The sequence below is a fragment of the Lotus japonicus genome, chromosome 4, assembly GCF_012489685.1.
Source record: "Lotus japonicus ecotype B-129 chromosome 4, LjGifu_v1.2".
In the NCBI taxonomy this organism is placed as follows: Eukaryota; Viridiplantae; Streptophyta; class Magnoliopsida; order Fabales; family Fabaceae; genus Lotus; species Lotus japonicus.
In genome coordinates, this window is record NC_080044.1 from 76,755,955 (window position 1) to 76,781,486 (window position 25,532).

Genomic DNA, 25,532 nt, shown 5'->3' on the forward strand with positions numbered 1-25,532 from the left:
TATATCAATGACCGCGACATATATATTTATTGATACTAGAACCATGACTCATACATCGCACAACTTTTCTTCACACTCTCTCCTATATCTCCCATGATCACTTACTGACCCAGATTCAGGAAGTGAAAAGAGAATTTAACAGTAGTACAATTAAAAAGTAGCTAGTATATGCAATTAACATTGCAAATACATTCATTCATTACGTACGTATAATTAAGTATAAAAGCGTACACAGATAATTATAAGTTTGTCAAGTTGAAGTAGTACAAAGAGGCAATTAATTAAGCAGCGTTGATTGCAATTTTCATTCCAGATTCGCAGTGACCGACATAATTGCAGATGAAGTAGTTTTGTCCTCTGGTGAGCCTGATCTGATCGTTCCCTGACCGATACACTTTTGCTCCTCTTGGAGTCTTGCAGGTGTCATAAGCTGCCTTGTTCACCGCCACCACATTGTGTGCCCCAGCGCCATATTTGAACACTGCACCACCACCGCACACAAAAATCAAACATATATACAGTAAATGCTTACAGATCTCTATCCATATATCCTTATTTGGGTTGCTTAGCACCGAATGAATAAAAGGGAGAATTGAAGATGTATATTTTTTAGGAGTACAAGTTGGTGACAATATTTAAGTGGAAAAATGGAATGCATGATAAATAGCTAGATGTACATAAATGAGTTATTTAAATGATCAATGATAAAATTTGGGTTAAATAACCCATCATCCAATCATATTAAAGATAAGTGTGGTGAAATTTCTATATTTTATTTATTAATTTATTTCCAACTCACTTATCATAAATATGATTGGATGATGGGTTATTTAACCCAAACTTTATCATGAGTCATTTAGACAACCCGTACATAAAACATGTTTTACTTTTCACATAAAACGTGTTACAAAAAGTGATTGTGAAAGTAAGATGCTAGCTCCTAGCTAGTAGCTAGCTTTTGAAGATTGAAAAAGTGATTTTAAATGTGAAATCAGACATGTTATTATAAGCTTCATAAAGTTTATTTTCATCATAAGCTTTTTTATCATTTAATAAATTAAAACTTGTATTTATTTATAAGGTTTTTTTTTATATTCATCATTTTTCCAAGTGAAAAAAGCACTTTTGTGGTAATTAAAAAATTAATAGATAAGCTCTTGAATAGTGAACTTATTTATACAAATGTATTCTTAATTATAGTAAAATCCTTTAATTTAATAAATATAGCTTGAACAAAAATGTTGGGTAAACATCTAATAATGAGTAGACAAACACCCTAAATTAATAAGGAAGGTTGTGATAAGGAAGAAAATGTAAAACAAAAATGATCGAGTTGTATGTGAGATCGATGTTTGAGTTGTTTGAGTGTATATAGCTAGAGATCGGAAGATGTACATACCAAGTGTGTCCCCAGCTCTAAAGCGCTTTCCTTTGGGCCAGCCAACAGTGTTAAAGGTCCAACCTCCTGCACCTCCAACAGTGTAGGTAGCAGCATGAGCCATCTCAGAGTGAAGCGCCAAAAAGCAGACAAGTAGCACCATTATTGCACTGCCTCTTCCCAAAGCCATCTTCTAGTTACTGATTTGCACTATCTCACTGATAGAGATCACACTGCAAAATAAAGAGAGAGAGATTTGGAGGTGATGATGAGTGGATTGGGAATGAACTACTACAAGGTTTTTATAATTGAAGAGTGAGTGATGAAGCCGGCAACTTAATGGGTAGTTGGTTAGCCATAGTAAATACCATAACTGCCTATAAAAAAAATGTAAATACCATAGCAGCCAGCATCTGACCAAATTAAAGGTTGTGATGACCATGACATATGGGGTATGCAAAGGACAAACCTTACTTACGTACATTTTTTTATATCAAAATATTACTCCCTCCGTTCCAAAACTATTGTAGTTTTAACTTTTTTATTTTATTCCAAAACCATTGTTGTTTTACATATCCAAAGCATTTTATCTCATTTTCTTCCATTCATGCCCTCATTTAATAGTGTATCTCCCAAGCTCCACCTCTTATTTCCACCAATCAAAGTTCTCACCAATTAGTTAACCAATGATTTTCATTCTCTCTCTTTCAAATAACTCATATTAAATAAGGGTGTTTCAGTCAAATTATAACATCAATTAATGAACTCTTAAACTTTGTGAAAAAACTAAAACTACAATAGTTTTGGAACGGAGGGAGTACTTGTTAGAAATGTTAGTGAATTAGTCATTCTCAGAGTTTGAACTCTCGATCATTCACCCTACATCCCACCCAACCCTTATGTCCATAGCTCTTTACCACTTGAGTTATCATTCGAGACACCTTACCTACATACATATATATAATGGGAAAATAAACTCGTTTCATAATTTAAAAGAGTTTATTACCTACAAATTTAGCATATATACAGTGCTTATACGTAACCTCAGGAAGTTAGGGCGTTGTTCACCTTTGGACACGAACATACTCTTTTGTTATTAGCGTAAACCAGCCTTAGATATTGCACGACAATAAGATATATATAAGTCAACGTTCAATCTAAGGTAACGTTGATAACTTGTAGTGAACAACTCCCGATCAAAAGCAGCCTTCGATACTTAACTTAAGCAGTTCACGTTTAGAACCCTTGCAACTATGATAGAAAGCCATTTAGGAATATGGGGAATTCATTCGATATAACAGTAGCGCCGCTTAACACAAAATGTAATTAAAAAACACTTTAGCAGAGACTTTTACCACCTTTAAACATGGGTACTCGTAAAAGAAAATTTTGTGGTGGTCTAAAACCCCGCTAAACTACGTATTTTTGTTTTGTTTTGCATTTTGTGTTTACCCATCGTCGAAAAACCACTAACCAATGTGAATATTAATTGAATATCATGGATTTTCGAGGTTCAACCATCATTATTGTTAATTTAAAATAAAATTTAAATATTAGTAAAATCATTATTCATGATTAACAAATCATTTTTTTTTATTTTCGTTATTTTTTCCCGGCCTCTACCGCTTAGTGCGCTGACCGTGGGGCGAGGTATTAGTGTCACGACTGTAGGCTGTGGGGATATTTTGGTCAATAAAAAAAATCATTTTTTAACATGGCACCCCCTTAAAATTGCTCATTCTATCAATATGATATTTTCCTTTTTTCCAACACACGTATGAGGTACTTTCAAAAAAAAAAAACACACGTATGAGGTTAAAATTAGACGATAATAAGAACAATATGTATAGAAGTGTATCTAACTAAGTTTCTTTTTCTGTATGCAAATGGCGAGAGACATTTAACTTTTTGTTGTTGTATTTTCATTTTTAAACATATATAAAAGTCTTAATTCATGCCCCACAGGGGGAAGAAAGTCTGTAAATCTTCTACCCATTTCAAATCTAGAGTTCTAGATGCACGTATTTTCAGCTATACTTGTTCTGGGTCTTCACTTCTACTGTAATTTATGATATACAAATGAAATGATGATAGTGGTTTAAGCTACACTCCACTATATATGGTAAGTATTAAAGTCAAGCAGTGGACTTGGATAGTTTTAACCTTTATTGGCATGCCATCATGCCATGGGATTTCGAGGAATACCTAACCCATTTATTATAATTTCTACAAGGATACATTAATTAATGACCGTTGAAGTGGTCTTCGATCTAGTACCAGTATCTTTAGTCCACAATTTGGGCTCATGAATATCATGTCGGTTGTTTGGGTCCAGAAGACCTCAAGAAGAATGGAGAAATAAACGTCTCAATTGCACGAAAAGAGGATCGATCCATATGATGACCCAATTAGTAAGTGTGTGTTTGAATTTCCGTTGAATCTAATATGGATCAACATCGAAGCTAATATGCTAAAATTCAGCTTTTTTCAATCTATGTAAAACTCAACGTAACAAATACTAGCTATCTATCAGCGTCTTGAAATACATAAAATTGTATTTACGTTAATTCTAACGTAAAAACAAATTCAACTAACATGATTATTATACCTGATTGCTTGATATTTTTTTAATTAAGAATACTAATAAATTGACGCTCATTCTCTCTTTCATTTCATTATCATAACTTTTTCTTTATTTTTTATTCATTTTTATTACATCACATAATATCTTTCACTTTTATACTCATCTATATCCATACAGGTGAAGTTGAACTGTGGGAAAATAAATTTCCTTTATGCTGCTCTTGGTAAGCTTCTTCCATCTTCAATTGAATAATTGGATTTCTTCATTTAAATGATTTCGGTAGTTATTATTCTAAAATCTATTTCTAGTCAAAAGATCCAAATAACATTTTCTTATTTATGCATAGTCAATTTGCTTCTTGAAATATATGAAAAGTTAATCACTTTAGTCGTTAAAAATATAAATGAGCAAACTAGTATATCAGAAATATAAAAGAATATCAATTAAGTTTATGAAAAATAAAAACTACGATAAATCTATTTCCTTTTTTTAAAAAAATTCATTCATAATAAAAAAAGAGACAAAAGTCTCAGATACAACGAAGAAACATACAGAAATTAAGGCTTGTCCAGAAAAGCCCAATAATATCCAACTCTTTATTTTTTCTTAACAAATATAATATCCAACTCATGAACGAGGAAATTCTATTCATACAAAAGGCTATTCATCAGCCCACATACGAATTCGCTCTCCATTCTCTGCCCATTGTTGAAAGTGGATATAACAATTAATGTTATCTCCTCTTGCGAGACATATTAAGTCTTTAATTACTGAAGATACCGCTCGTGCCGAATTAGACCTCAAGTGGTAAGAGTTAGGGACAAAATGATTAGGTGAGATGAAGGGTGAAGAGTCTAGGGTTGAAACTCTGAGGATGACTAATTTATTAACATTTTTTGATAGGCCAATGTTAATTGTTAATTGTTACAGTAGTAAATTAGTTCATTCGCCAGGATTCGAATTCTGACCCTTCACCCTGCAAATCCCTTAATTCCCTTAGCTCACCAAGTGAGCTACCATTATTCACTAATTTATTAACATTACTAACAACTAACATTTATCTATTAAAAAAAACTAATGAGACACCTCAAAATGACATTTTTTTTTTTTGACAAGCCAAAGAAAAGATGCATAAAACAGCACAAGGTGTGCAAGAAGAGAGATTACAATGTTCATGACCCCCATGTTCTAATAACATAAGAACCACAGGCAGCCAAGGAAAAAACGAAAATCATAACAGACATAGCATGCAGAAGGTTTGTAGAGAGCTATACTAATAGCTCATCGCTATACAATAGCACCAGCCCATTTGAAGGGCATCCCTTAAGGCCAAGGAAGATATAATTATTGTAAATCTTAGCTCCCCATCATGCAGATCAGAGGCTCCTTGTCCCACTCGTAGAAAGATGATTTGAAGCTTTGCATCAAAGATTTGAGCCACAACCAAGACCTCAATTTCACCATATCCACTACCTCTTCCAAATTTACTTGTTCGCCTTTGAAAGCCACTGCATTCCTGTGAACCCAAATGCTCCAAAATAATAATGAGTTCTCCTCAATGTTATACCCCTTACACAAGACCCTTCCCCAAAACACCCACTTTTCTACTTCAAATTAAAATGCCAGTTTCATTTCAATAGCAAAGCCTTGTTTTTCCCACCCAACAAAGCCTAGGCCCAATCTGCCTACTTGCTTATTCCTACAAATTGAACTCCAAGCAATCTAGCTAATTTTTCTCCAATGATCACTCATTCACTCTTGTGCCATAAAAAGCTCCTCATCAATTTTTCCATCTCACCCACATGAGCCTTATAGATTGCCATGAAATAAAGAGGCATGGCCTTCAACATAGTTTTTAGCAAGACCATCCTTCTGCTGAATGAAGTGAAATTGGAATTCCACGATTATAGTTTCTTCTGCATTTTCTGTAAAATAGGTTTCCAATGGATATGTTGGTTACTTGCAAGAGGAACACCAAGGTAGGAAAACAAAAGCTCTCCTTGATGACAACCCACTGAAGAGGCCAATTCTTTTGACCCCCAAGGCACACAAATTAGAGCCAATTAAAATTTATTGAGTGAAGTTAATTTTCAAACCTGATAAGAGTTGAAGCCGTCCAAGAAATCCTTAACTACCTCAACTCTTCCTTATTGTTATTACTGAATATTAAGGTGTTGTGGACGAACTGTAAATATATACTTTATTTTTTAATCACAGTCGTGCACATTTCTATCATCCCTGCCCGAATCCGTTAACTGAAGAAGGAGGCACGAAAGAGTGTTGGCACTTGGCGCACAAAATTAAGAGCAACGTGGATAATAGAACCCTTTGTGCATAGGAAGAACTCAAGGGGGGGGTGGTCCATTTACAAGGACCAGGACCGCAAGGGATGGAGAATAAATGAAATTATATAATCACATACACCACCTTCCCTCAAATCTCATTTCTTTTATCATATGCATGAGGAATCCTTAATAAACGTTGTAACAAGCCTTTTCAAAATCCACTTTAAAGGCAAGACTACCTCCTTTCGCCTAAGGAAATCCACTACTTGATTAGCAACTATAATGCGATATGTAATTTAACTCTCATGAGTGAGTGCAAATTAATTATTTGTGATCATATCTACCATAAAAATTTGCAACTTGTTGGCCAATAGTTTTACCAACAACTTGTGAACTCCTCTATTAAGCTTATTGGCCTGTAATCGGAAACACCCTCTAGAAAATTATTCTTAATTAAAAGTTAACTCAATGAGTGTCGCATTCATCCCTCTTACTAACTTCCCATGACGGTGAAATTCTAATAAAAAATGCAAGATATTTTTTCCATTCCTCCTCTCTCATCCTTGTGTTCTGTTGCGAGTCGGATATGGGCTGTGATTTTGAAATTTGTACTAATATGTGGGGTTCTGAGATCTTACCCTTTAGGGTTTGCCAGAAAATTTATACAAGAAAATTGTGGGGTTTCTAGATCTTACTCCTTTAGGGATTTTGAAATTAATACTGTTATGTGTGGTTTTCTAGATATGGAGGATGGCCAGGTTATAGTTCAATGGGGTGTTTTCTAGATCTGGAGGATGCTCAAGTACTGGTACGTGTAGCTTATAAAAAAAAAAGTGGGCTTTTCTAGATCTGGATTATGCACTGTTGCTGAATGTGGTGGTGGGATGAGGATGAAGAGGAAGATTGAAGAACAAGAAGAGGGAAGAACATGGAAAATAATTTCTCTTTTTTTATTTATTTATAAATTTCTTGTTAAAGATCAAAGAACATGGAGGAGGGGAGAACATGAAAAAATTTGGGCTTTTAATTCTTGGAAATGCATGACTATGGAGGAAGGGGAAGAAGGAGGAAGGGGAGACAAAAAGGTGGAAAAAGAGTGATAGTAAGTGATTAAAAAATTTTAGAGGGACCAAAATTGAACCGAAAAGCTACATGTAAGACACCTGCACGACACTCGTACGGCACCTGCACGACACGTGTCATACACTTCTTCGCGGTGTGTAGTTAAAAAAATATTTTTTGCGGCTCGGACACTTGAGCCGACACCTCTTCTTGGCTGAACACCTCTAGGACACTTGAATTTTTCAAAAACATAATTTTTATGAGTGAAACATGAAAGATATTGCTAATTTATCACTTGAAGAACCAGAGTCAAATACATTTTCAATGATGATGGTCAATAAAGGAATGAATTCAAGTAGATAGATTAGCTCTTTTTGTAGACAAGTTAGCACTTTTACAAACAAAACATCAAAGCAATTTTCTAAGCTTTATGACAAGAGTTTCATAAAAAAATATCAAGCGATATATATATTTATATATAGGGCGTATGAAGTGAGAACAATGTTTATTGTGAGAGATCAGGCGAGAGCATCATATCGTGACAATTAAATCTAATGAACGGTCGAAATTAAAACATAAAGTCACATGATTATTTTAAAAAGTCACATAATCATTAAATGACATTAAAATCTTTGTGTCTTGCCTTTTGGATTTTATGTCACATTACCGGTGTCGTGTCGTGTTCGGTGTCTGAGTCCGTGCTTCATAAGTGACATGTAAGTATAAAATGGGTTTTGTCATTAATTTAAATAAAAAAATTATGAGGAACAATAAATAAAGGATTTTTTTTTTTTGAATAACCCAATTTGATTCCTCTTATAAAATTATGCACTTAAAACATATTTATGGCAAACATAATGTGCTTACCCTAGTTCATTTTGTACCTATAAGACAATAGTGCAAATAGACATTTACAAGGCTTACCACCCTTTCTCCTATGAAATGGAGCACGGGTTAATTGCTTAGAGACAAAAATTGAAGACAATAAAAAAGCTAGAAAGATAGAAAAGAAAAAGTAAAAAGAACAGAGAAAAAATAAGAACAGAGAAAAAGAATTGCTAGAACAAGACGAGATTAGAGAAGTAAAACAAGCTCACAAGGAAAATCACACATGAAGGTAAGAATTTCTTCTAACCTTGTGCATTTATGCAACTACTGTTTACTGTGATTATAAAGTCGTCAAAATCATTTATGGGGAGAGACTGAGTACTGTATACATTGTGATAGAATTGATTTTGAATTTTTTCTATCCAAACATGTTATATATACATATATGCTATGTAAATTCCACAACATAATTTTTGAGGGGTTCTTTTATTTGTAAATTTTATTTCAAGATTTTTATGAAGCTGTTTGTTAATATTTAATAAAATTCTGAATTGCTAGTGGGAGAAAAGGATTTGGACAAAGATGGAGAAAAAGGGACCTTGCTGGCACTGTGGAATAACATGTAAGTCTTCTTCATGCAGCTGGTCAGAACTTCTTTGTTTCATTTTTTTTTTCATTTCTCTTCAGTTTAACTTTCATCCCCAGTCCAAGTCAATTGATGAATTGTTTAATTTAATTATTTTTAACATTTAAGTAATTAATTAGATTACATTAAAAAACTGAAAACTTGAACAAGGCATGGTGGTATTTATGAGATGAAAATGACATTCTAAAAAAAGTTACAATTTGAAATAAAATATTTAAAATTTTTATTCAGAAAGTTTTATAGGAGATTAAAAAAATATATTTCCTAGTTCAAAAAAAAATTTCCTAAGATAATAGGGACTTATTTATTATTACTTATTACCTTTAAATTAGGTTCAAGGAAATTGTCCTTGAAACTAATTAATATTTACAATTTTAATTATGAATATATATATAGGTGATATTAAATATATAAATTTCAAAAATTATGGTAATTTATTTAATTCATTAAAAATTTAATTTTTATTTATAATTATATCATCATCCCAAAATTAATATAAATTTTAAATATTGATTAAAAAATTAAGAAAAGTTAAATTTCTTTTAAAATTTAATAACTGAGTATATGGATTCCAAAAAAAAACTGATTATATAAAGAAGAAATAATATTTATTTGATTTAATATAAAAATTAAAAGATAAGTATTTTAATATTAAATATATGAAACTATATGAAAATAATAGGACATTTATTTGTTTTTTTTTGACAACCATTTATTTGTTATTATTGACTGCGGATTAATGTTGTAAGGACATTGGTTAAAAATATTTAATACACCCTATTAAATGCCTTTAGTTTCTTAGAAAAGACAAATCTTAAATAATTATTTTATTTTCATGTTATAAATATTTGACTTTATCTATCATGAACCAATAAAAATTCAGTTTAAAAGTTTAAAAGATTTAACAGCAAATTAATTTTAGCTCACATAAGGACCATATTGTAAATAAAATATATTAAATGTTAGTAGTAAAAATATAGTGCATTGGTTAGCCAATTTTTAATATAATCAAAATATAATTATATTAAACTTTTCACTAAATATATTAGGCTTTTTTTAACCTTTTTTTTTTTCAAAACTCAACAAATTAAATTTATTATTAGTCTTTGACTACAAGATGTACATACATAAATGACATACAAGAGGGATCATAATAATGCGACATCTTCACGATGGAATGGCAAAAACTGAACCATAAAACATAAACCAAACCATTGATATTCCAACGTCATGCTAGACATTAGTTCCCCATTACATCATGATCTCCGTAGGTTAATGAGATTGGATTAATTCAAATATATTAAAACAGTTCTCATTTTTTTTTTTAAAAACTAAAATATTATAATAGGTAAATATGTTTTATGTTTATGTTTTTTATTTTTAAATTATAGCTTTTTAATGTTAAAAATATTTTATTCAAATATTTTCTTTTTGAAAAAAAGAAAATTTAAAAATAAAATAAAACTGTAATTAAACAAGTCTCAAGTGTAAAAATACTTTGCTGCCATAAATTCCCAGAGTGGAATGTAGTTTTCTCTCATCCCCACTCCCCAATAAATTTTTTTGTGCAATATTTTAATTTTGTTAGCCACACTTAAAGGAATTTTAAAAATGGAGAAATTACTTGCTAGTGAATACTTTTATAGCCATATATATATATATATATATATATATATATTTTACTTACTAGTTATTTCAAAAAAAAAAAGAATACTAGTACAGTAGTACTAGTAAAAAAAAGGCTTAATTGCAACTTTGGTCCCTGACATTTATCAATGCCACGATTTTGGTCCCCCACTTAATTTAATTACATGGATGGTCCCTGACGTTGTAGGCCGTGTGCAACGTTAGTCTTACCATTTATTTCTTAATGGAGGAGGTTTACGTGGACTTCCAGTTAGAGAGAGAAAGGAGGTATGAGGAGAGAGGGAAGCACGTGAGTATCACGTGACCCTTATCTGAACCCATTATACCCAAACCCCTGACCTCCTTGGAACGAAGAAGGTAACGCGATTTAGATCCCTAGGGTTTCAGATTTGGGTATAATGAGTTCATATAAGGTTCGCGTGAGTTCACGTGATACTCACGTGCTTCCCTCTCTCCTCAGATCTCCTTTTTCTCTCCAACTAGACGTCCACGTAAGCCTCCTCCATTAAGAAATAACCGGTAGGACTAACGTTGCACATGACCTACAACGTCGGGGACCATCCATGTAATTACATTAGGTGGGGGACCAGAATCGTAGCATTGGTAAACGTCGGGGACCAAAGTTGTAATTAAGCCTAAAAAAACTAGTACCAGTTTAAACCCTTAGAATTTCTGTAAGCACACACAGAATTATAACCAACCATTTATAGTGTACCTTTCATAATTAATTTCTTGTATGTACTGCTAATACAATTAACCTTAGATAACCAACAATTTCTCTGTTTATAACCTGCTCTCAATGATTTATGGGTAGGGAGCTGAGGACCATTTCAAATTATATTACGATATAACAGGCCAGGTGATGTACTGGTCATTAAATGTATATTTATCCAAGTACAGCCTATTTCTTTGAAATATTAATTTAGTAAAAAAAGCTGTAATAATACTAATATAGTTAAATATTATTAACTTTTAATGAGTAATTTATGACGAAAATATTTGAAGGATTACATTAATGACATATTGTAATATTTGGACATCCAATTTTGGAATTTCCCGACACAATCATACGAAAAACATACGAACATGTCTACTCATTTGAAATTAATAGGTACAAACAGTTTTTTCAATTGAATAAACATTAAAACATCCCCAACCATCGTGCCTCTAAGAAAAGTTATACATGTAAGAAAACAAACACATGCATCTCTTTAGAACCAAGGTGTGATTTATAAATGGGCATGTACACACCTTCAGCATAAACCATCAGAATTTACAATCCTCTCTTTTTTGCAACATCTTCTTCCAAATTATTTGATCTTAGTGAGTGACTAACATGGTTAAATCAGACACTCCACTTTGGCGTCATGGACCAAAAGACAAGCCAGTTTTGTGCAACGCATGTGGATCAAGATACAGGCATGCGGGACACCTTGAAAACTATACTCCCAGCCATTTTCGACCAGAGTATCTCCATAACCTTCAAAATCTGAAAAACCCTTCAAGTTGCTGTATTGCAACCTCAGGTAATATAATATTGCATGAGTACCCTAATATTTATTATATACATTCCATGGCTTATCCAAAAAAAAACCCCTGATATTTATTAGGTTTATATATTTTTCTTTGTCTACCATGGATCAAGAAAAAACCTGGTTCCTCACAAGTTAAAAGGGGCTTTCTGGAAATCAATTCCATTACATTTGAAGCATATTTTAAATAATTTATACAAAATATGAGTAAAAACATGTTTCATAATTTATACAAATCATTTGCCCTATTAATTTAGATTATATATGCTTGTATTGTTGGCTTCTTATATTTTTCTAACAGTTAATCATCTGTACATATTTTATCATAATCAGTTGGGAAATACTCAAGTCTTTGGGGCTTTAAGATCCCTTCAAGGAAACGTTCAAAGAGGAAGTCACCAATGCAGAGGTTTCAAGAAGATCTTCTGAATCTATACATATCTGAAAATCCGAAACCAGAGGAGTCCTCCCAGGAAGGTGTTTTGATCGAGCAAAATATGAACAACTACATTCCTAGCAATGAAATTGGCCTTGGAGTCATTCGTCTTAAGCCAAATGATACTTCAAAGTAGAAGGGGGCACAATATATCCTTCATCAATAAATTACCAACTTGCATTTTTGAACCATTGTATGAGTTTATCAGAAGTTTAATTAGTTGTGTCTGTCTGGATGATGGAGTTTTTTTGAGAATGTTAGAATAATCGATTTTCATTTAATTTATGGTTTAGCAAGTGTATGAATATATTGGGGCTGATTTCATTTAAAATGATAAACACCCTAATATTTATTGTTTATCTTTATAATAAATGAGTAATTTTATGAATATCCGCAATAAAGCTCTTTCCCTAGCTAGTATTTGACATAGCTATGGAAGGCCTAGCAGGTTGTTATTGTTAATAAGAGCATTGAAAATAAGAATTGGGACTTCATTGCTGAAACTGATCTGATCTTATTAAGTAGATGTTTTAAGCATTTGACATAGCTATGGAAGGCCTATCAGGTTGTTATTTTCTCCTCAAGTCAATATATCTATGTCTGCGTGGTGGCTGCTAATAAGGGCATTATATTAAAAATGAGAATTGGGACTTCATTGCTGAAACTCTGATCTTATAAGTAGATATGTTTTGGTTAATTACTATAGTTTCTTGCTGGATCAGTTTGGTGTGCTGGTTTTTGTGTGATCCTAGACATTTCCATGCTTTGTGTGACTGTTACCTGAAACCCTGTTACTTTGGTGGTTTTCATCGAGGGATAAAGGCTGCTGCTTGGTGCAGGTGATGTGCCAATTGCTATTTATTCTCCTCGTTGGGTGAATCAGAGTGATCAGCTGTGAGCAGTAGTGATATTGGGTGGGTTAGTCCACTTTACTGGGATAGTACCCTTCTTTGACTCTTGTCTAGTTTAATATTGCATCAGTGCTGAATTATTGTTTTTTCATTTTTCACCTTTTGTATAGGGTTTGAAACCCCTAGTGCTCCCTATTAGTTCTATTTTACTTGTATAAAAAAGCTATATATGTATGTCGGATGTTCCCCTAACCCAACTCAGAAACGTACTGTCTAGGGCTTAAAAAATCATTGATCCAAAATCACTTGATCTACATATTTGTGCAGTAAATCATAATTTTTGAATGAATAAAAATTTGGTTGATTCGACTCTAGTCACCGCCATACATATAGGTCAAGACATATGCCGCATGTATCATTGATCGCTTACATAGATACTTATAGATTACCTGTGCAACACAACTCTCACACCAGATTTTCTCAAAGTATATGAGAGTAAAGTGGGAAACAAGTTGATGGAAATAAAAAAATTATCGAGAAATTTGATCTTGTACCATTCCTTCCCTAACTCGTATGTCGTACATCTCTTTACACTTAAGTTATCATTTGGAAACCATTGGAAATAAGATACATACTTCAATTATATGCTTTGATTCGAAGCAGTGATCTACAAAAGGTTGGGAGATGAATTAATAGAGCAGAGAAAACAATTTAATTTCATAAAAAAAAAGGTAAAAAAATTTGGAGAATTAAACTAACATGCTTATTTTCATTTTTTGAAAATAAGAATTATGATAGTCTAAATCTTGTAATAGCTTCTAGATTTTTACTTATGAAGCACCTTTATGCGTTTTATACTCAATTCATAAACTGAAATATCCATAATTGGGGACAATTAATAGTTATTGTAGATTCTAAAATTTGGTATTTAGATTTGAGCTACCAAATTTTATTCAATGGTTAATGTTTTAACATCACCTTTGTAAATATAAGTTTTTAGGATTGAAATTAAAATATATATCAAATTCAAAAATCCAGTTCATTAAATCTAAGCTACCAGATTATAGAAGTTTCTATGTTTTTTTTTTTTTGGTGAATAGAAGTTTCTATGATTCAAAAGCTTCTTGATTTTAATTTCTGGAAGAGATGATGAAAAATATTGTGTATAGTAATAGACCATAGAGGTTTTGAAAGAAAAGGACTATTTTGAAGTTTGTTTTTGTCCGAGATCGCCATTATTCATTCGGCCAAAAAGCCTATTACATACAGTAATAAAAAGTTCAGAACCTAAGATAATAAAGCCCATAATCTAAGAAAGCCCAAAATCATAAAAGACATAGATCTAAAACTAGCTCTGCCTATTGTTGTTCACAATCAAAAGTAGTTCCGTCCAACTTCATGCACAGATCACAGCCCATAATTCAAAATATTTAATAATTACTTTTTATACTTAGAAAATACCCTATAGCATTTTTCCCGCAGATATTTCACGGTCGGCAACAATGAGACTAATTTAATAAGCCTCTGATCGAAATTATATTAAGTTGGTAGACCTCTTCTAACAAAATTTATGTTTCTCTATACACATTGTTAGAGATCGAACTCTAAACTAGATACTTAAGGATTGTACTACACCTTGTTGGTATACCACTATACCCTAACATTTTTACAAGAGGACCCTAATAACATTTAATCACATATCTCTTTTTTACTCATATAGTAGTAGCATTAAACAATGTGACATCTTCATATTTCAGGTAAGTAATACTGATAAATAAATACTGATACGTAATTATTATGACTGATATTTTCACCTATAAAGATGAACTCATCACCGTTTCAAACATGTAAACATCAGATCAAAATCAAAACGATACCCAAAGTCATAACTCAGTCATCTTCACTCTCAAAACTAGCATCCTCAATGCCAACAGAAACCATCTAAAATAAGAAAACTTTATTGTTTAAAGTATAATCATACTTTTATGATGAATTATTTTCAAATCCAACAAAGATCCAAAAGAAAAATCAAAATGAATTGGTCCACATTAAAAAAATTGAATATCATAACGACACGTAGGTCCTAACTGGTACATCGCTGTTCCTGCCGCGCATGAATGATGGCATGCAGATTGTGATTATCATTACACAGACCAAGCTCCGTGTTCTTCGTACACAGTACTCAACAAATGGTAGCATATGATTGGATGCTCAAAAAGTGCATTTGCAATATTAAATTCACTTCATTCCATTAATTATTATGTTGGTTCTATAGGGAGTAATGTATATGAGCGTGAATAATCTTTTATTCAAACTTTTAAGATGAGTAAAAAGATGTGATAGATGACTTGATTGATAAATAAGAGAAAAATAAATAGAAAATAAATTAAGGTGGAAAAAATGTGAGAGATGTGAATGAATCACAACTCTATGAGCGTTGCTATAAAATTTTGATTATACGCATTGAACTATTTTCCATAGAATTTGAGTCTTAAAGAAATATTTATTAATTTGAAGTTTTGAAAAACAAAAAGTAAAAAAAAAATGAACATTTTACTCATAATTTTTTTACTCAAATTAGTAGACACAACTATCTATGAACACAACCACCACAAAGTTAATTAAAATAAAAATTGTACCGTCACAAATTACACGTGTTGCTAATTTAAAATTAGTGTCCAACGACGTCAATTTGATATTATTTTTTCATCTGATAACAAGACAAGACAATGTTATTTGAGTTGAGAACTAGACTAATTCCTTTTAATAGAGATTTTTTTTATCTCTTTTTTGATAGTTTTTATTTAGAATTTAGAATACTTGTACAGGCTTTTCAAGTAAAATTAAGCAGACCACACATTGTCATCCTTTTTTTCTTAACCAATGTATTCTCAAAGTTGATAATCCTGAGAGTATTTTTTCGCTCTATCATGATCAATGGACTAAGCGGTATGGTTAACACAAAAAAGTTTTCTTCATTTATTATTATTATTATGAAGAGCGCAAATTTAGGTAAAAAAAAGTGATCCTAGGACGCTTTGTTGTTCCTCTCATTTTGGTGCAGCGATGATGGTGTCTCTCTGCCTCTAACGCATTGACAACATGGACTCCACACACAGCCTCTACTTTCTCTCTCTACTTTCTCTCTCTAGACCACCCTACGATTCTGGACCCCTCCTTCACCTTCCTTATTTCTTTGCGTTCCTTCATCTTCCTTTCCATTTTCAACCTTCTCCTCCTCTTTCTCACTACCATCTTCATCTGGTACACATTTCTCTCTTCTCTTCTTTTTCCTTTTCCTTTTCCATTTTGAGTTTTCTTTTTTCCTCAATGTTCATAACCCACCCTTTGGATTTCAATGTAATCATCAATCTTTGTAAGATCTTGTGGGGTAGTTGATGCTGAATTTCTGTTTTTTTTTCTTTGATTTTGTGTTTTCTGGGTGGTTGTTGAATTTTAATTTGTGGGTTTGTGTGTTCAAGTTTGATTGTACCAAAGCTATAAATGATGGGTTTTTTTTGTTTCTTTCGTCACGTGTTGGATCTTGAAGCAGTGTTGTCATCTGGGTTTGTTCTGTTTCAAATATTGGAATGTTATTTAGAAAAAAAATTGGATTTTTCTGTCACTGGTTAGTGTTGCTTGAATTTTGAAATGCGGTGCTTTTCTTGGTTGGGGGAGCGGTTGGTTTCGTTTTTTTTCTACCTTCCTCATTGCCTTTAATGCTCTGATTCATGATTGATTTGCATGTCTTTTGTCAGTGCTGTGAATTCTGACTTTAGCTTCTATGTGGCTTTTCAGTCACATGATGGTTTCTTTCTTCTTCTAATGGTTTGTCAGGATATTGGTGTTCTTAAAATTTTAAATTTGTTTGCAGGCTTCTGTTTTTGTTTGCATAAGTTTTATGGTCATTTGAATTCTATGTTCTTTCTTTTGTTTTGATTTGTTCCCCACCTGTTTGATCATTTGCTTTCATGTCAGGCCTTTTTCATTTTGTCTGTATTTTGGGGTCAACTGTTTGCTTGTTTTGTTGGGTTGGGTGGTTTTTCATTTTTACTTGTAGGGGTTGTTTTCCATTCTAGAGAAGAAAGTTTCTTATATGGTCTGATTTGAAATGCAGTATGTCACTCAGAATCTGTCTTGGAGTGGAGCTTGATTTGATCATTGATATCAAGGGATAAGACATCACTATCCACACTCAATAATAGGGATTTGCAAATGCTAAATTTTGTCAGGTCCAGAAGTCAAGCAAGGGCAACTAGACCTACAACAATGGGAAGTAAGATTTTGTCTTTCTTCTTCTCCCCTCTAGGCTTAAACTTGGGTACTTATAGTATTATAGCATGTTTGGAAATCCTTCTACACTTGATTCTAACGTCAAAATCAAATGCGGAGAAGCTGTTGTGAGTAGCTTCTGAGTGCTAGGATTGATTCTGAGGATACATTGGGTCCAGAAGTCTGACATCTTATTGGTGTTTGAAAATGAAGTTTCTCACATTTATGTTGTTCTTTCTTCTAGGCATGGATTATGTGGATCAAAAAAGGAAGGGCAACTTTGTTGGAAAAGTTTTTCTTGCTGCAGCATTAACGACTCTATGCATAATCATGATCAGGAGATCTCCATCTCTGAATTCCCCCAGTCCGGTAATCCTCCATGACAATGGCCAATCATTAAAATGTGCACTCCTTAACAATGGCCAACCACTATATATGTGTGTGCATCACTGCATCTGTTATGTCTGTTGCATCTGTAGGTTAAGGTTGTACTGTTTATTGAGCTGGGAAGATATAGGGATAGAGCCTGTTATGCATGTAAATACAATGTTTCTTGACAGCAATAATCTATCACATTTTATTCGATCATGTAGGATCTAATAAAAGACATCTATTAGGCCATAGATCTTAGAGATCTGATGCATAGTGAGGCCATGTGGTATAAGGCTTGATTGTTATTGTTGTTCAATGTGATTTCTGTATAGATCATTTTTTGCACGCCAATTTATGGGTAGAGAAGGGAGTCACACTAATGTGTTCATGTTGAGTTAACTGAAGTTATCAAATGTATTTTAGTTTCCATCTTTCTACTTGTGCATGGTTAATATTGAAATGTCAGAAGATAACACTTTTTGGGTAATTCTTATGAGAGCTGTATTCTTTAACAGTTAAGTAGGTTCAATCCATTTTTTTTGGCTTTTTATTGTCACCTATTGAAAGATGCCCTAAAATGGTAGATCTATGATACAAAAATACTATTTCTTACCATTTATTCAGCTAAAGAATGAAGCTTGGGTACGTTTAGTTGGTGTTTGCCAGTGCTGTCAGAAAGATACCACCAAGATAGAAATAGATTAGAGGTGAAAAGATAGAGGTAGGTTTTATATGTATGCATGAATTAGAGGTGTTAGTTACTATGGTGTTCGTTACTTATGGACCTAACTCTTGTGCGGTTTCTCTTTTATTCATCTTGCTGATTCTTCTTTTCTATTTTTCGTTTCCCCCTTTTCAGTTTTCCGTCCATGAACCCGGGGTCACTCATGTTTTAGTAACAGGGGGTGCAGGCTTTATTGGCTCACACGCAGCTCTACGACTTCTCAAGGATAACTATCGTGTTACCATAGTAGTATGTCTATTTATTAAATGGACTGGTTCTCTGTTAAAGCCAATTGCACTGATTGATGTGGTTGCTACAAAGATAACAAATTTTCTTTATGACAGGACAATCTTTCACGAGGAAATTTGGGTGCAGTCAGGGTTCTCCAAAACTTATTTCCAGAACCTGGAAGGCTTCAATTCATATACGCTGACTTGGGAGATGCAAAATCTGTATCCTTTACACTTTTGTTACAAGAAATGTTTTGGTTTCACACTTTTACTTTTATTGGTGCATATATAGGCCTAGAAAGATTGTTTACTTGACTGGTTATCAGGTTAATAAAATATTTTTGGAGAACAAATTTGATGCTGTGATGCACTTTGCTGCTGTTGCATATGTGGGAGAAAGCACTGTGGATCCTCTGAAGTAAGTGCTTCTGGATTTTGTTCAGGCATGTTAATTTTAGTTGAATAAAATTGTGGAAAGTTGCACTTTGCTCAGTTTCACTATCTATATCTAAGTAGCAAATCACATAGTACAAGTTGACATGTTGTAGATTATTTGAACTCAGGTACAGATATTTCTAATATATTCTTGCATTTGTCTATAAAGTGACGCGTCGGGGCACATAAATTGTGATGCATGATGTCTGTATTTCTTAATATATTGGTTAAATATTGAGTTTTTTATTTAGAGTTCTTCATTGTGGATAAGAGCTACTAATACAAACCAAGCTTAGTTGTTGATATTATGTTTGCAATTGCAATGAGTACCAGACTAGTAACACATAGTAAGACCATTTTCTAAAATTACCTTATCAAGAGGGTCAAAAGCTGCAAGTGAAATCACAGTACTGTTGCAACCAAATTCAGGTTTTTCTTTGAGAGTATGCCCGTATTCTCCACTCTAATGAATGCATTATGCAATTGATATTGTTTGTAATTAACTAGTTATGATTTAGTTGAGAGTTTGATCCAATTCTAGTTACGTGAGTGGTCTGGAATGGTTTGGTTTCATTTGCCTCAGTTTTATTATGATATTTATTTAATTTATTTCTAATTTTCATATTTGTCAGGTATTATCACAATATTACATCAAATACCTTGTTGGTATTGGAGTCAATGGCCAAACATGATGTGAAGACATTGATCTATTCAAGTACATGTGCAACATATGGGGAACCTGAGAAGATGCCTATTACAGAAGAAACACCGCAGGTAGGAAATTTTGTTTTTTTTTTTCCCTTGTATCCTGAATTAGCTTAATGCCTGTGGAGATTTAGTTTTAAAATTGATTTTCTTTTTCTATATATCAGTCCCCCATCAATCCATATGGGAAAGCCAAGAAAATGGCTGAAGATATCATCCTTGATTTTTCTAAAAATTCAGACATGGCAGTAATGATTCTAAGGTTTGTCTTTTACATCTATATTTTCCCTTCATTTCAGATATTATCATTATCTAATTCCATATTCCTTTTGTTGCTTAAGCTATGAGTGGTTCTTATTATATCTGAAATATTAAGAGCTCTTGCAAAAGGGTGCCATGTTTGTGCTATGGATGCATTCAATCAATACACATTTCTCTTTGATTTCTCTTTTTCCCTCATTTTTAAATGTTGTGTGGTCAGGTGTGTTGGGAAGATTTTATGGAGTCCCCGGACTCATTTATTTGCATCTACCAAAACAAAATAAATAACATTTTTACTTTTGTATCTAATTATCTATTGGTGTGACAACTTTCCACTTCATGTTCTTTTAACTGTTGATATACATTTTGAGATCTGACTACTTTTGGAAAGATGCCATTGGAACTTGATAATATTTCTGAATTAGCTACACTGAATTACTGATAATTATTGGTAATTTTCTTTTTAAAACCACCAGATACTTTAATGTGATTGGATCAGATCCTGAGGGAAGATTGGGTGAGGCTCCTAGACCTGAACTGCGAGAGCAAGGTCGGATATCAGGTGCCTGCTTTGATGCGGCTCGTGGCATTATACCAGGCTTAAAGGTATGCTAATGTTTTCGCTTTGTTTTTTTTGGCTAGAAAAGGATTCTTCACAGAAATCAAGGATTACAAGAATCGGTGTTGTTAAGGCGATTAGCAGGGTATATTTGATGTGTTTCTAGGAGAACCAGTAAGAGGCAACTAGTTAAATGCTATATTGTCCAGAGTTATCAAACTATTGATAATTCTTCTATTTTCCATACATTTGACCTAGAGGAGCAGACTACAAGACAAATAATATCAAATGTAAGAAGTTCTTGAAAGTTGAAAGTGTTGTTACTTTGCAGGTTAGAGGAACAGACTATAAGACAAGTGATGGAACTTGCATACGAGATTACATTGATGTGACTGACCTTGTTGATGCTCATGTGAAAGCTCTTGAAAAGGCACAACCTAGTAAAGTTGGGATCTACAATGTTGGCACTGGAAAGGGTAGGTTAAATAAACACTTTGATTATGAACATAGTGCATTGATTTTCTTAACTTTGCATATTTCTTAAATTAACTGGTTCTTCTGTTTACCAGGTAGTTCAGTGAAGGAGTTTGTGGAAGCTTGCAAGAAGGCTACAGGGGTGGACATTAAAGTGGAATTCCTTCCTCGCCGTCCCGGTGATTACGCTGAGGTGTATAGTGACCCGGAAAAGATCAAACGCGAACTGAATTGGACTGCAAAGCACATTGTTCTTCAAGAGAGTTTAGGGATTGCATGGAGATGGCAGAAATCACACCGTGATGGTTATGGGGTTTCAAATGCAGTAGTTTGAATGATTTAGAGTTCTAACATAGCAGAGGACTAGAAGAAATCCCAGCAGTATCCATGTTAGCTGCACTTAGTTGCTGCTATCTTAGCAGAGGGGCTAGAATTTTTTTTCTTCTTCATTCACTACCTAGTGATTTGGTATTGGTTAATTTTGCCATTAGGGAGTTGGTAGTCCATTCGTTACATGTATTGACCACATAATATAATTCAATAATATGATGCCGGGCTTGGTAATTGGTATAGCTTTTCTTTATCTTTTGATTCTTCCCTTCTCATACATTATAACACTGTTGGTGTATGTACATAAAGAAATGCTAGAAGCTATCACCAGCTAGCTAGTGATGAAAAGTTTTGTAGTTGAGAAGAAATAAAAAGGAATAGGCAGAATGTTGCCACTAATGTAATGTATTATAATTACAAATATCGATATACAAGTACAACAATGAGTGGTTGGTTTAAATGATACATGTTTCATTATCTTTAACGAAACCAATCTCTTGAATTCGAGTATTGTGTATATAATAAAACTTTAAACTCTCACCTCAAATAAATTATCTTTTAAAACTATAAACTCTTAACCTAAAATAAATTATCTTATAGAGAACAAGAGAGAAGGACTCATCATCTTCCTTACAACATGTATGCTTAAAAATTTCTTACTGAAAAAGAGAATTATCATAGTTTATTTTTGTTACGGTTACAAAATAAAATGATAGATCCAATGTACTTTGGTCTTATATCGATGTCTCACACACATAAAAATATGGACTTTAAATCAAAGTGATATCTTATATTTTTTGATAGCATTTGTTATATAATATATCTCTACCATATCATGGTTGATTCCCTCAATGTTTGGTATGTCATACATATACAAATACGCACTAGGGCAAGCACACTAAATACACCATTCCTTCAAACCATAATCTTTATTTCTCCATTAGCTTTGTAAGTGACAGAGCGTCTTGCAGGTATTCACCTTCGGTGCCTATCTGATCGTTGGAGTATAGGATGATATAATGTTTTTTGGAAGAAGCGGTCTATAACAGAGTATTCCTTCACCAATGCAATTCGTCCTTACTCCACTCACGTAATCTTCTACCAGGACATTGACGTATTATGTGGGAACGTTAAATCGTGTTCCCATTCATCTCTAATGTGATGAACACAAGAAGACATCAATAAAGCTGCACTCCTCCCAAGTAGGCTTTCATGCAACAATCCATGACAAAGAAGTCAATGAAAATGGCGATCACATGGACGAGAAGCAAAGTAATAAATGAGAAGCAAAATCAGCCGAGATTCCTTATAAACATATTTTAACACAAATTCAACATATAAATGTGCATTATCATTTTCATGTATTGTATAAATTTATATTATAATGCCTAATACGGTATACCAAATGAGCACTTTAACATTTACTCTCATTCCAATTAACTTTTTAAGTTTTCCGGTATATCTATTCTTTATTTTGATTGCAAATTGTATTGCCATTTGATATCAAACTAATTATTTGATTCATTCCAAAGACAAATTTAGTGATTTTGAATTAAGTTTTTCCCTGTAACACTACCTGTCGTTGGATCGTTCTTGTTTATTATGAATGTGCATTATCATCTTTTTCATTATGCATGTTAGTCTAATACTTTAGCCGGAACCTTACGTGTTGTGCGGTGTCGCATCTGGTACGATTTTGTGGTCCATTATCTCGACCGTTTTCTGATGTTGATTATTGGTGGATCAAATTCATTAATTCATATCTTATCATAAAAATACAAATTTGCCTCGGGATTAATTGTACGATTGATTCATATATAACACAACTCTTTTATCAGGGGTTTTCCCGGATGGACCACAACTTAATTTGCACTTTTTTTTTCCAGGTTGATTGCAACTTACAAGTTCCACATTGTTTAAGTTGGTGAAGGACGAGAGAGTCCAACAATACATATAAACCAAAATCCTTTGTTATATTTGTGTTTCATTTTTCTTTCATGGTAGTACTTAGAGTCGATGTAGTTCAAATATTTGTTTTGGAGAGTGTGAACGTAATTGGAGTCATAAGGTTATTAAGAGTGAAGTATGTTGTAAAATATTGTGCACAATGTTTGTTCTTTGGTTGTACGTTTGTTGTTTTCTCCGATTTAAAGTTTTTCAAATTATATTCTTTTGTATTGTAGTTTAATTTTATTTCACTAAGGGGTGGTCCGAGATTTTTTCCCAACATCTTTTGTTAAATTTCCTTTAGAGTTATCATTTTCCCGAGCCTTTTATCACTAAGGGGTAGCGTTCCGCATGTTAATTTCTAATATAAAATATCGGGTAGGACACCAACACAAATTAAAATGAGAGGAAAAAGAAAAGAGAGATAAATATAGATATTGAGTAAAATGAAATGTATATGCGGGGTGTTGGTACTATTTGAATATTTAAATGTCAGGATTGATCACTAATAGATACTGAACATTACTTATTGTTTTGCGCTAAGAAAATTATAAGGAGAAATGTATTCCCTTATAAGGAAGAGAATATTCTTATTCTATTACCCGAATTACATATCATGTTTGCGTGACAAATTTTACATTTTGTGAAGAACCGGTGTTAGCGGCAGTTTTTAATCTCCGCGACAAAATTTGACAAGGGTAAAAACCACCCCTAAATCATACTTTTGAAGGGTTATAAGTTCTAACGAAATTGTTGTGTGCCCGTCTATCTAATCATCTCTTTATTATGATATTGGCCAAATATTTCCATACATATTCACATAAATTACATTGGTGGATAAACTATGCACACATGATTTTTCACACTTTATGTATGTTCACAACATATCACTACGGGAAATTGTGTATTTAGAGGCGGACATTTTGTAGCGGCTCCAAAAAAACCGCTGTAATATGTTACTTTTGAGACGTTTTTTAAGGCGCCCCAGATTGTATACATATATGCACTCATAAAAACTTACATAAACTGTTTGATGGACATACACAAAGGTTGACTGTTGACACAAGTGAAACTGGACTGGGCGGGACATAAAGAAGATTATGTCCCGCCCAAAATGAACAATAAACCATTGACGATAGCCAAGGCGGGAAAGGCAACATGACGAGCTTCATTGCCCTCCCTTAGGTGATGGACCCACAAGCCAGCTGGAAGATTCCTTTGGATTTGTCTTATGTGTACGGGGATTTGGGCCCTGATTGTCAGGCCCAAATATAGGAAAGATCCATATCATGACCACCCCCTCTATAAAAGGGGAGGTCATCCACTTGTACGAAACCAACTTTTTCAGCATTAATGAGAATATTCCTTTTATGGTAGTTTTGCTATTTTAGTGCTCTGCTAGGGTTTACTTTTTGTCTTTCTCTTACATAAGCTTGCCCTAGTACAGAACATTGGCGCCGTCTGTGGGGAAGACTCAGCTCTTCCGGTGACAGAAGGAGGAATCGCGAGCCATGGAGACTCGTTCATACGGCGTAGGTCGGCGCGATCATCGCCGGCGCGGTGGTGGTCGACACGGCGGTCGCGCCGGCGGACGAAACAACAACCGTCCCGTACTGGACGACCGAGAGCAGGAAGCTTCCTCGGAGGGGGTCCACTCAGTGGCGCCGTCGCCGGCGTCATTGGTGAATGCAGCTCCGGGAAGACCTTCAGATCTGATCGCTAAATCAGATCCAGGTGTTCGGCGGCGTTCAACGCCGCCTGACTACGTGAACTTGGAAGATCTTAAAACAACTGCTCCACGGAGAGCGCAAGAGGCAGTGACAGGTATCACGCCTGCGGCTTTGCAACAAATGTTAGATACCTTGCAGAAGGTGCAGTCCCAAAACGAGCAGTTGCAAGCCCAAGTTGAGTATCTTACTCAGCGGCAGAATTTTAAGCAAGAACAACGCCTGGAGGCGGAGGATGTAGTTGAAT

At 33.6% G+C, this 25,532-nt stretch overlaps 3 protein-coding genes across 4 annotated transcripts; 2 read left to right on the forward strand and 1 right to left on the reverse strand.

Moving 5' to 3' along the window:
* LOC130715429 (basic blue protein-like) lies at nucleotides 1-1,668 on the reverse strand. Its single transcript, XM_057565527.1, has 2 exons — nucleotides 1,400-1,668; nucleotides 1-481 (listed from the first exon to the last, which is right to left on the reverse strand). Exons 1-2 carry the CDS (start codon nucleotides 1,566-1,568, stop codon nucleotides 282-284), a joined length of 369 nt encoding a protein of 122 aa, XP_057421510.1. The 5' UTR covers nucleotides 1,569-1,668; the 3' UTR covers nucleotides 1-281.
* Nucleotides 1,669-11,766: 10,098 nt separating this feature from the next.
* LOC130713384 (uncharacterized) lies at nucleotides 11,767-12,534 on the forward strand. The gene is made up of 2 exons (XM_057563156.1): nucleotides 11,767-11,956; nucleotides 12,296-12,534. Exons 1-2 carry the CDS (start codon nucleotides 11,767-11,769, stop codon nucleotides 12,532-12,534), a joined length of 429 nt encoding a protein of 142 aa, XP_057419139.1.
* Nucleotides 12,535-16,287: 3,753 nt separating this feature from the next.
* Nucleotides 16,288-21,853, forward strand: LOC130714267 (UDP-arabinose 4-epimerase 1-like). Of its 2 annotated transcripts, none has more exons than XM_057564169.1 (11): nucleotides 16,288-16,513; nucleotides 17,367-17,525; nucleotides 17,766-17,890; nucleotides 18,753-18,866; nucleotides 18,962-19,069; nucleotides 19,174-19,265; nucleotides 19,915-20,056; nucleotides 20,155-20,249; nucleotides 20,725-20,854; nucleotides 21,139-21,283; nucleotides 21,377-21,853. In XM_057564169.1, the coding sequence occupies exons 2-11, from the start codon at nucleotides 17,465-17,467 to the stop codon at nucleotides 21,613-21,615; spliced, it is 1,251 nt and encodes a 416-aa protein (XP_057420152.1). In that variant the 5' UTR covers nucleotides 16,288-16,513; nucleotides 17,367-17,464; the 3' UTR covers nucleotides 21,616-21,853. The 2 variants fall into 2 exon arrangements, with proteins under 2 accessions (XP_057420152.1, XP_057420150.1); XM_057564167.1 differs by lacking the exon at nucleotides 16,288-16,513 and adding an exon at nucleotides 16,590-16,609.
* Nucleotides 21,854-25,532: the final 3,679 nt, after the last annotated feature.

What these genes read in the sequence shown, in the direction of transcription:
- LOC130715429 (XM_057565527.1), bottom strand. Translation starts at nt 1,568, where the DNA reads ATGGCTTTGGGAAGAGGCAGTGCAATAATGGTGCTACTTGTCTGCTTT. An exon ending in TAGAGCTGGGGACACACTTG is followed by an intron (nt 482 to 1,399) that starts GTATGTACATCT and finishes GTGGTGGTGCAG; the next exon opens with TGTTCAAATATGGCGCTGGG.
- LOC130713384 (XM_057563156.1), top strand. Translation starts at nt 11,767, where the DNA reads ATGGTTAAATCAGACACTCCACTTTGGCGTCATGGACCAAAAGACAAG. An exon ending in TTGCTGTATTGCAACCTCAG is followed by an intron (nt 11,957 to 12,295) that starts GTAATATAATAT and finishes TATCATAATCAG; the next exon opens with TTGGGAAATACTCAAGTCTT.
- LOC130714267 (XM_057564169.1), top strand. Translation starts at nt 17,465, where the DNA reads ATGCTAAATTTTGTCAGGTCCAGAAGTCAAGCAAGGGCAACTAGACCT. An exon ending in GCATTATACCAGGCTTAAAG is followed by an intron (nt 20,855 to 21,138) that starts GTATGCTAATGT and finishes GTTACTTTGCAG; the next exon opens with GTTAGAGGAACAGACTATAA. An exon ending in CAATGTTGGCACTGGAAAGG is followed by an intron (nt 21,284 to 21,376) that starts GTAGGTTAAATA and finishes TCTGTTTACCAG; the next exon opens with GTAGTTCAGTGAAGGAGTTT.